This window comes from Bombina bombina, chromosome 2 (assembly GCF_027579735.1).
Source record: "Bombina bombina isolate aBomBom1 chromosome 2, aBomBom1.pri, whole genome shotgun sequence".
In the NCBI taxonomy this organism is placed as follows: domain Eukaryota; kingdom Metazoa; phylum Chordata; class Amphibia; order Anura; family Bombinatoridae; genus Bombina; species Bombina bombina.
The window spans coordinates 88,997,641-89,010,096 of NC_069500.1; the positions used below are offsets into that span (position 1 = coordinate 88,997,641).

Genomic DNA, 12,456 nt, shown 5'->3' on the forward strand with positions numbered 1-12,456 from the left:
AAAGTGGCAAGTATTTAGTGTGGCCTCCCCTTACACTTGGGCAATAGCAGGAACCTGTCTCTTGTAAACCTAAATAGAATGGAATCCTAATTAATGTCATTGCTAACATCTGAATTTGTCCTACTATTTCATGTCAAAATGAATGCTTTAAAAAAGGTATATTACACCAGGTTTGTGCAAGACATGCTTGAGCATTACATACACATGTGGTATGAGTTTAATTCAATGGCAAATTGCTAATAAGAACAACTTTTAATCACATCATTCCTTTCAAAATGCCAAAGATTACAGAATTTAACAACCATAAAATCATACTTTTGCATTAACAAGGCCACTTTAAAATGAAAATCAGCAAGCAAACTGGATTCTCAAGATGTGGTATTCAAGATGTTATAAAGAAATGTGAAGAGGTCAAGGACAAAAAAAATTCAAAATCTAATGAGAAGTTTCTCAGAGTTTCTTCTTTGAGAAACCAGAAGAAAACCAGCAAGGACCTGGCTGAGTATCTGGCAGCTTCATCAGGATGCCAAGTTGACCCTTCTACACTCTGAAGAAGCTTTATCATGAATCGTCTTTGTGGAAGGGTAGCAGCCAAGAAAACCACTTTTTCGGAAGGAGAACAGGGTGAAAAGGCTAAGATATGCTAAAGCTCACAAAGAGATCAGTGGAAAAGAGTAATATGGAGTGACAAATCCAAGTTTGACATTTTTGGGTTCAATCGTCAACAATATATAAGAAGAAAAGAGTCGGAGAGAGATGGAAGAATGAGTGCTTGCGGCTTTCAATGAAACATGGTGGGGGGTCTCTCCTGGTTTGGGGCTGCATTTCTGCCTGTGGTGTTGGCGATATTGTCGGAATTGATGGGATCATGAATGCTGAAAAGTACAGACAGGTTTTAATTCATCATGCCATTCCTTCTGGAGCGCCTAGTTAAGAATGGTTTAATTTTCAGCATTATTAACAAGCCCAAGCACACTGCTAATGCAGCCGATAAAACACTAATAGACATGGACTGCTCTCCACAGAGTTCAGACCTGAATAAATATTAAGGTAGAAGCAGTATGGGATCACCTGGACAGAGAAAGAAATAAAAGACAATCTAAATCTAAAGAAGTCTGGGAAGTGCTGGAAGAAGCCTGGTATAATATACCAGAAGATTACTTCAGAAAACTTCAGGACGGTCTCCCCAAAAGAGTTCAAGATGTGCTTAGTGCCAAGGGAGGTCACACTAAATACTGAATTATGCCCGAAGAAGCCATTTTGTTCTAAAAATCGTGTTTTCCGTTTGTATCTTAATAAAGAGACCGAAAACTAAATATGGATGGTCTTTAAAACTTTACTAAAACAACAAATCTAATGGTGGCCTAAGACTTTTGCACAGTACTGTATGTATATATACATATACATATATATATATATATATATATATATATATATATACACATCTATGTTCCCACCTCCCATAACCTCCGATCCAGTACCAGCACATTATTTAGCCTGCCTCCATACCAAAAGAAAGCAGCTCAATCCTTCTTTTCCTACAGAGCACCACAATTATGGAACAACCTCCCAGAACCTTCTCCAAGTCTAAAATCCTTTAAGAGAATGCACCTGTCATGGTTGATTTTATATTTCCTACCTGTTCTATGTTAAATTCTGCATATGTTATGTATTAATATTGTTTTTGTATTATTGTACCCTATTGTATCAATGCAATGTTTTGTGGACCCAGGACATACTTGAAAACGATGTATCTTTCCTGGTAAAATATTTTATAAATAAATAAATAAACATACATATGCATATTTAGACATGTATATGTATGTATCTCTATGTTAAAGCCCTTTGCCTAATTTTTTTTTTTAACATCTGGGACCTCATATCTTTGAGCCCTTTTTTGTGAAATAGATTTTTTTAATAATTTTTATTAGACAGTGTTATTATCAGTGTAGCTGTACTTTGTAATGTATTTTTGATGTGTTGTGTGATACTTTTCTGTTTTGCGAAACAGTTATACAGAGCTCTGAGGATGCGGTAATCATTATAGCGTAAATCGCGATTACACTCAACCAATCGCGTTTATGTTCAATTTTTAATACAAGCAGGAAAACACAATGTATGCAAACACCGAAATATACCCCTTAACGGTTGCACGTAACTGTTTGCGCTCCACTCATAATCTGGACATTTATGTTGAGTTGAATGCTTTATAATTTCTGTGCAACTCTGAGATGCATCCTGTGGAGTTTTAAGTGGCTACTCGTTTATCTTTGTTTCTCTCATAAAAAATGTAGGCCATTAAGGAAAGTTTATGGGGTGGAAATAAAAATAGTCGTTGTTCAAAAAAGCATGTTGCTTTGCCTTTTAAAACTTGTGTTACAAGAAAAAAGACAGCATTTTGCTTTTAACTACATTTTGAAATGCATGTTAAACTAAAATAAGAAGAATTTATTGACTAAAGTTGAATTCAATAGTTTTAAGAAAGTTATATTTACTGAAGAAATATTTAAGAAAATACATAAGTAGTGCAGTACAGTACACGGAATATCACATTTGTTACATGGTTTTCGAAGATTGTTGTTAACATAGTCCAGAATATACTGACATGTCGCTTTTGGTGCGTGGTGAATCTTGAGTAGAAAAGAGTAGACATGTGCGATTCGATTCGGTCCGAATCGAAATTCGGACGAATTTGTCGAATTCGGAAATTAGGATTCGATTCCGAATTGCGGTAGTGCCGAATCTACCGAATAAATCCGAATCGATTCGAATTTATTTGGTAGATTCGGATGGATTCGGATGGCTGTGTATTACACTAGTATTGTACAGTATACTAGTGTAATACACAGCATATCCCCTTAACACTTACCGAAATCCCGAAATTCCGAATCGATTCGAACCGAATCGAACTGAATTTTTTACGAATCCGAAAGAATCCGAATGAATCCGAAACGAATTCATTCGATTTCTTCCGAATTCGAATCGATCCGAACCGAAATTCGAATCGGTCCGAATCGATCCGAACCGAACCGAATTTTTCGCCGCTGCACATATCTAGAAAAGAGTCAATAGTTGGTAATATTCCGCTTATCTAGAGCTCAGTTCCCCCCCCCCCCCATAATTTTCTTATTTTAGTTGTGAAAAATCAAAATACAAGTCCCAACGTGGGATTACAACAATGTTTAAAACTTTGCAATATGCATATTTAGTGGTAAACAGTTAAAGTAAGGTAAAAATAGTTTATCTCAGTTTTTTGTTTGCGGGTACATTGCATGTCTTCCAGGAAAGCTGGTAGGGAATATGAATGGGTGAGGGGAGAGGTGGAATGGGGGGAGAGTGGAGAACAAAAAATTGTGAGGGAAGTTTGTTATGCTCTAGTGAGTATTGGTTGGGTTCTACATTTCTAGCATCATTTCATGAATTTCAACTTTTTCTGATTTCATGTAATGATATTCTGTGGAAGAAATGTTTTTTATTTCCTTAGAGGTAGTGTGAAATGTAAAATGGGTTTCCCATTAATGTGTGTTTACAATGACTTGTTATACCAGCTACAGAGTTTAAATTGTATGGGAATGCTCCTTTAATCTATACTGTAAGTTTCTATACTTTAAGGGACAATTGCTTGTGCAATGCTGTCCCCTGCACATTCGCGGCCAATCGGCCGCTAGCAGGGGTTGTCAATCATCCTCATCTTATCGGATCGGGATGATTGCCGTCCGTAAGGGGCAGCGGTCTTATGACCACTGCTTCTTAACTCTCGCTTCCGGTAAGCGGGAAACATCCGGGGTAGATTGCAGCATCCGCTGCTTGGTAAATCTACTCCTAAGTGCTATTGCATTGTCTTTTTAGCATGCATTGGTTGATTATGCAAATCAACTGTATTTACTGGTCCTTTAAGTCTAGGATATTGACAGGCTATGTAAACACAGCCTGTAGAAGAAATTACACTCCTATTGGGGTGTAGAAGAGATAACTAATAAAATATTAATTTTCCATTGTTCTCTCTAAGGCCCCGATGATCGAAAGTTCTTTGTGGTGCCGAAATCTTCAAAGGTATCCGCCGATATGTTGCGTCAGCTTGTCAGAATATTCCAAGCTCCCAACATAGCGGCATCTCCGAGAGGCATTTACTATACATGCCATTAGTCGGCGAAGCTGGCTTAGACAACACCCAGCATCGCCGACCATATATTCGATATATAGTAAATGATCCCTTGAATATAACTGCCTGCTGCCTAATCGCCAATCCTAATACCCTTAAACAATAATGTACCCCACGACTACAAACTAACACTACACAAATAAACATCTAAACTGTCACCTACCCACCACAAGTATCTATCTATTAACCCCTATGCCGCAACATATCCACCGCTATTATCTAACTTTTAACCCCTATGCACCCACATACCCACCGCAAGTATCTATCTATTAACCCCTATGCCGTCACACACTAACGGCTATTATCTATTAACCCTTATGCCTCCACATACCACCGCAATAAACTATTAAACCCAATATATAGGGGTACTACTTAATTCTGATTTTAAACCAGTCAATTCAGAGTGGCTGGTTTGAATCAGCCAATAGCAAGATTTTTTTTTTTTAAATAAGCTTTTTCTATTGGATAATTAGAATTTAAATTTAAAAAAGTTCTTGCTATTGGCTGATTCAAATCAGCTTATAGGGATTTCAGTGGGCGACTGCGACCACATGAACAGTAGAGCTTCCCAAACAGAACCGAAGACCAGAAGATTGCAGTGCGGAGGAGGTGGACGTCCAGATTTTAAGTATCCCCCATTTGCCCCGAAAGGAAGCACCCTCAAACAAGTTGTATCCCTATGTGCCTTCATCAAATTGACAACAACATACTTAAAGACTGGCTTGATCTCTTGCACCCTAATTGATCGACACCCCTTTTAAGAAGTGGCAGACTGGGCTCAATTCCAGGTTCCAGGAGCCCAGATATAGTTATTATAGTGATTTATTTCTTGACAGGAGGCAGTTAGCTGGGCGGTATTAGGGACGTAGCTGGGCATTCTGGGGGTGTGTAGGTTAGGCGTGACATAGGTGTAGGCGGTCAGGGGGAGTTAGCTGAGCGGTTCATGGGTAGTGTAGGTTAGCTGTGTCGTAGGTGTAGGCGGTCGGTGAGAGGTAGTGAGGCAGAGCAGGGGGAGTGTAGGTTAGGTGTGACATAGTTATAGGCATTCAGGGGGAGTAAGCGGGGCGTGCTAGTGGGAGTAGCCAGCAAAGTGCAGGTTCGAGGATGTTAGCGGCCATGTTTGTCTTGCTAGCTATTAGATAGTTAGTGTAGGTGTAAATAAACTTAGGTCCCCACGGCAATATTTGACATGTGTCTACGCTGAAACTAACTCTAGTTTCAGTGAGCACACTGTCTGTGTCATGTAGGCACACTTCGAATAGGGCCCCCCCTCCACAGCAAAATGCAGACGAGCGGCGATGTTGGCAGTGACGTCATGCTCCCATCGACTTCTATGGAAGAAACATCACCGCTTGCCAGCATTGCTCGGACAACCCCCTTTCTTTGAATATTTTGACGGACCGTTGGGCTGTGATGCTGATAAGGCCATCAAAGCAGTTTCCCAACTTTCTGTCAATGCTTTGAATATCGGGTCCTAATTGTTGAGCTTCGGTTTCCAGACAAATATAAGATAAGGAAGCAAGCATGTGTACACAAAGTGATAACATAATGAGATGTGATTTTTACCTGCATGCTCCAACCATTTTATTAGACTGTGGTTTCAAAATACAAAACCAGCAATTTCATATGCACAAATAAACTTGAAATGCAAATACTCATACATTTTATACTCTGCAGCTGGTAAAACAAGTCATTGGGAACAAGTCATTAAAGTGATGGTAAATTTGTATGTATTGCAAAACATATTCTAGATGCTCTTACTTTAACTAGCAGATCGATGTTCTTATATTTAAAAAATAAACTTTTTTTACTTTGTTATTCCGTTTTTATTAGGGTAACCGTACAGTCTAATAATCTGCCTCTCTCTATATTTTTCACAGGGGCAGCTGTGATTGACATCGGTTTTAGCCAATCATCAGCTCACCATGCGCCCCATGTGAAATCGGACCTGCACGCTCCCGTGCTCTCAACTCACTCATTGCTATGGACTGCGCATGCACAATTCTTACGCTAATTGCGCATCTCTAAATGATAATACTAATAATAATAATAATGAGTATTATCATTTAGAGATGCGCAATTAGCGTAAGAATTGTGCATGCGCAGTCCATAGCAATGAGTGAGTTGAGAGCACGGGAGCGTGCAGGTCCGATTTCACATGTGGCGCATGGTGAGCTGTTGATTGGCTAAAACCGATGTCAATCACAGCTGCCCCTGTGAAAAATATAGAGAGAGGCAGATTATTAGACTGTACGGTTACCCTAATAAAAACGGAATAACAAAGTAAAAAAAAGATTATTTTTTAAATATAAGCACATCGATCTGCTAGTTAAAGTAAGAGCATCTAGAATATGTTTTGCAATACATACAAATTTACCATCACTTTAAGGGAGAAACAATTTTACCATATACTGGCCCTAAAAACAAATTAATACATTCTAGCAGGTAAAATGGATCCATTAAAGGGGAGAAAATAAATCACAGACCAGATTTATATAACATCAGGTGAAATAATCAGCTGCTCAGTAACCATAGTTACTAACCTGCTCTCACCCATCAGCTGATTATTTCACCTGTGCTCTAGTACAGAATAGATATCACAAAATCTGTTAGTGGTACTTGGAGTAGAGAAAGATTGGCCTAGGGACACTCAAGTCAAAATTAAACTTTAATGATTCAGATAAAGCACACTATATTAAACAACTTTCCATTTCACATCCATTATCTAAATATGCACAAACTTTTTATATACACACTTTCTGAGGCACCAGCACTCACTGAGCATGTGCAAGATTCACAGCATCTACGTATATGCATTTTGTGATTGGCTGATGGCTGTCACATGATGCAGTGGGAGGGAAAATAGAACTTTAAATTAATTTATCTGAAGAAATCTACTAGTCATTTGAAATTCAAACTAAGTTCTGTTGAATTGTATTTTTATTATGTATATACTGATTATGCTATTCTACTGTGTTTAGTGGTCCTTTAAAGGGACATTAAAGACTAAGGCCTAGATTTGGAGTTTGGCGTTAGCCGTGAAAACCAGCGTTAGAGGCTCCTAACGCTGGTTTTAGGCTAACTCCGGTATTTGGAGTCACACAAAATAGGGTCTAACGCTCATTTTTCAGCCGCGACTTTTCCATACCGCAGATCCCCTTACGTAAATTGCGTATCCTATCTTTTCAATGGGATCTTCCTAACCCCGGTATTTAGAGTCGTGTCTGAAGTGAGCGTTAGAAATCTAACGACAAAACTCCAGCCGCAGGAAAAAAGTCAGTAGTTAAGAGCTTTCTGGGCTAACGCCGGTTCATAAAGCTCTTAACTACTGTACTCTAAAGTACACTAACACCCATAAACTACCTATGTACCCCTAAACCGAGGTCCCCCCACATCGCCGCCACTCGATTAAATTTTTTTAACCCCTAATCTGCCGACCGCCACCTACGTTATACTTATGTACCCCTAATCTGCTGCCCCTAACACCGCCGACCCCTGTATTATATTCATTAACCCCTAATCTGCCCCCCACAACGTCGCCGCCAGCTACCTACAATAATTAACCCCTAATCTGCCGACCGCAAAGCGCCGCCACCTACATTATAGCTATGTACCCCTAATCTGCTGCCCCTAACACCGCCGACCCCTATATTATATTTATTAACCCCTAATCTGCCCCCCTCAACGTCGCCCCCACCTGCCTACACTTATTAACCCCTAATCTGCCGAGCGGACCGCACCGCTACTATAATAAAGTTATTAACCCCTAATCCGCCTCACTAACCCTATAATACATAGTATTAACCCCTAATCTGCCCTCCCTAACATCGCCGACACCTAACTTCAATTATTAACCCCTAATCTGCCGACCGGAGCTCACCGCTATTTTAATAAATGTATTAACCCCTAAAGCTAAGTCTAACCCTAACACTAACACCCCCCTAAATTAAATATAATTTTAATCTAACGAAATTAATTAACTCTTATTAAATAAAGTATTCCTATTTAAAGCTAAATACTTACCTGTAAAATAAATCCTAATATAGCTACAATATAAATTATAATTACATTGTAGCTATTTTAGGATTAATATTTATTTTACAGGCAACTTTGTAATTATTTTAACCAGGTACAATAGCTATTAAATAGTTAAGAACTATTTAATAGTTACCTAGTTAAAATAATTACAAAATTACCTGTAAAATAAATCCTAACCTAAGTTACAATTAAACCTAACACTATACTATCATTAAATTAATTAAATAAAATACCTACAATTACCTACAATTAAACCTAACACTACACTATCAATACATTAATTAAATACAATATCTACAAATAACTACAATGAAATAAACTAACTAAAGTACAAAAAATAAAAAAGAACTAAGTTACAAAAAATAAAAAAATATTTACAAACATAAGAAAGATATTACAACAATTTTAAACTAATTACACCTACTCTAAGCCCCCTGTTCAGGGCTGGTAAGGTAAAAGAGCTTTGAACTTTAGTAATTTAGAATAGGGTAGGGCATTTTTTTATTTTGGGGGGCTTTGTTATTTTATTAGGGGGCTTAGAGTAGGTGTAATTAGTTTAAAATTGTTGTAATATTTTTCTTATGTTTGTAAATATTTTTTTATTTTTTGTAACTTAGTTCTTTTTTATTTTTTGTACTTTAGTTAGTTTATTTCATTGTAGTTATTTGTAGATATTGTATTTAATTAATGTATTGATAGTGTAGTGTTAGGTTTAATTGTAGGTAATTGTAGGTATTTAATTTAATTAATTTAATGATAGTATAGTGTTAGGTTTAATTGTAACTTAGGTTAGGATTTATTTTACAGGTAATTTTGTAATTATTTTAACTAGGTAACTATTAAATAGTTCTTAACTATTTAATAGCTATTGTACCTGGTTAAAATAATTACAAAGTTGCCTGTAAAATAAATATTAATCCTAAAATAGCTACAATGTAATTATAATTTATATTGTAGCTATATTAGGATTTATTTTACAGGTAAGTATTTAGCTTTAAATAGGAATACTTTATTTAATAAGAGTTAATTAATTTCGTTAGATTAAAATTATATTTAATTTAGGGGGGTGTTAGTGTTAGGGTTAGACTTAGCTTTAGGGGTTAATACATTTATTAGAATAGCGGTGATAGCAGATTAGGGGTTAATAATTGAAGTTAGGTGTCGGCGATGTTAGGGAGGGCAGATTAGGGGTTAATACTATTTATTATAGGGTTAGTGAGGCGGATTAGGGGTTAATAACTTTATTATAGTAGCGGTGCGGTCCGCTCGGCAGATTAGGGGTTAATAAGTGTAGGCAGGTGGGGGCAACGTTGAGGGGGGCAGATTAGGGGTTAATAAATATAATATAGGGGTCGGCGGTGTTAGGGGCAGCAGATTAGGGGTACATAGGGATAATGTAAGTAGCGGCGGTTTACGGAGCGGCAGATTAGGGGTTAAAAATAATATGCAGGGGTCAGCGATAGCGGGGGCGGCAGATTAGGGGTTAATAAGTGTAAGGTTAGGGGTGTTTAGACTCGGGGTACATGTTAGAGTGTTAGGTGCAGACGTAGGAAGTGTTTCCGCATAGCAAACAATGGGGCTGCGTTAGGAGCTGAACGCGGCTTTTTTGCAGGTGTTAGGTTTTTTTTCAGCTCAAACAGCCCCATTGTTTTCTATGGGAGAATCGTGCACGAGCACGTTTTTGAGGCTGGCCGCGTCCGTAAGCAACTCTGGTATCGAGAGTTGAAGCTGCGTTAAATATGCTCTACGCTCCTTTTTTGGAGCCTAGCGCAGCCTTTATGTGGACTCTCAATACCAGAGTTATTTTTATGGTGCGGCCAGAAAAAAGCCGGCGTTAGATTTTCGGGTCGTTACCGACAAAACTCCAAATCTAGCCGTAAATAAATATTAGATAGAATGATCCATTCAAAAGGAAAGACTATTCTGAGAATAATATGCAGATGTATTTTTAAAGTGTCATTAGCTGTTTAAATATTGGCAAAATTAGTGTAAAGTTTTATTGTCTATAAAAAAATGGGAGCTGCCATGTTGTAACTTAGGTTTCCTTCTCTGCTGTGGCCAATTAGGGACAGTTATAAATAGGTCACTACAGTGTGCAGCCAATGGCTGTGTGAAATATAACAGTGTTCTGCCCTTCCATTTCTAACAGGAACTGAAAGGCTCACAGGAAAAGGGGACAAAATAAATAATATTGCAGAGTTTTTACATATACGATTTATCATTTTATATTACCATCTCAAAGTGTTTAATGTCCCTTTAAGGGTGATACCTATATACAAAAACCTTAGCCTTGTGTACTTATTTCTTTCCACTATGTATGAAGTGTAACTTAATACTCCAGAATGTATCTTATTTGAAATAGTCTAGTACTGGTGTGCATTCTGTGTGAATAACGTTCTTCCACTGATATGTAAAAATATCACTAAGAAAAAAATATTTATTTTCAGAATTATCTACAAATGTTCTATGTGTGACACTGTATTCACTCTTCAGCCGTTGCTCTACCGTCACTTTGATCAGCACCTGGAGCACCAGAAAGTGTCTGTGTTTAAGTGCCCGGACTGCTCGCTTTTGTATGCCCAGAAACAGCTAATGATGGACCACATTAAAGTAAGAATTTTCAAAAACCTTTAAAAGTTCTTTATATTACATATTTATGTAGATCTATACAAGGTATGTGAAAATAATCATTTGTCTCTCATCCCAAAAGCAAGTTGTGTGTAGGGTTGCCACCTTTCTTGGAAGAAAATACCGGACATGCTAATTAACATAAATTTGCATAAATAATTAAACAGGAGAACTCGAAAACTAAAGCTGATAGGACTGATTTGAAATGCTCATTTGTTTATAACTAGTACTCATCACACTCAGAAGAAGTTTCACTTTGTCAGGGGCTTTCTTTCAATATTTATTCTTTATTTTCTACATTGACATGAACCTTAAAAATACCGGCCGTGTCGGTAAAATACCGGCTGGGTGGCAACCCTAGTTGTGTGTTAGGGCATATAGGTTTTTGTATCTGTCCTTGCTTATACGATCTGGGGAGGGGCACATTTAAATGGATCTAAAACAAAAAATCTTCTTTTGTAATTCAGACAGAGCAGACCATTTAAAAAAAAAAATCCAATTTACTTCTATTATCAAATTTGCTTTGCCCCAATGATATTCAGGGTTGAAGAGACACCTAGGTAGGCATCTGGAGCAATTCATGGCAGTGCAGCAAATGGCAGTGCTCTTGCAAATGGATAACATTTTTGCAAAACTGCTGCCATATAGTGCTCCAGAAATGGGCCGACTCCTATGCATTACGTAACTGCTTTTCAACAAAACATACCAAGAGAATGAAGACAATTTTATAATAGAAGTAAATTAGAAAGTTGTTTAAAATCACATGCTCTATCTGAACCATACAAGAAAAATGTTTGTGTTTCATATCTCTTTAATCCCAATTTTTAAATGAAATAAGACAGTTAACCTGTACATTTCATGACTTTTTTTTGCTAAAGTGACTACTTATACCCCAACAGTACCTTTTTTTTGTCATGTATGATTAGTCTAGGTCATTGGTTTTCAAACCTGTCTTTGGGCTTCCCTAACAGGCCAGATTTTGAGGATATCTGAACTGGAGCACAGGGGAAATAATCAGCTAAATAGTAAAGATGGTTATTTGACTTGCTATCATCCAAGGTAATCCTCAAAATCTGACCAGTTTGGGAGGCCTGAGGACAGGTTTGAAAACCAGTGGTCTAGGACAGTGTTTCTGAACCGCAGTCCTCAAGTAGCCCTAACCGGCCAGATCTTCATGCTATCTGAACTAGAGCACAGGTGAAATAATCAGCTGATCAGTAACCATGGTTACTAACCTTATTTCACCTGTGTTCTAGTTAAGACATAATGAAAATCTGGCCTGTTAGTCGTACTTGAGGGCCGCGGTTGAGAAACCCTGGTATAGGAGGAGACACATTTCCTGTTACCTCTTTTTGAGGCAGTAGAATATATCCTCAGGAATTATAATGATTTCATCTGTAGGGAGTGTTTTAGCAAATAATTCTTCATTAACAGAAAAAAATAGTAAGCTTCTATAACTTTGAGAACTTGCCTTTATATTAGTAGTTTCCATTTGGATTGGTCTCTATTACATAAACGACTGCCTGGCATTCTATACAAAAATACACTGCTACTGGCTAAAAGTTTAACATTTAAAAAATTCACAAAAATGTAAAGGGACACTAAAATCAAAAGTTTCATCATTCAGA

At 37.5% G+C, this 12,456-nt stretch overlaps 1 protein-coding gene across 1 annotated transcript in view; it reads left to right on the top strand.

The window, feature by feature from the left end:
- The window catches only part of ZNF532 (zinc finger protein 532), a 101,140-nt gene that overhangs the window by 61,136 nt on the left and 27,548 nt on the right, over positions 1-12,456 (top strand). Inside the window, exon 4 of the mRNA XM_053701169.1 lies at positions 10,648-10,810. Coding sequence (XP_053557144.1) covers positions 10,648-10,810 — 163 coding nt within the window. The remainder of the gene's footprint in view (positions 1-10,647; positions 10,811-12,456) is intronic.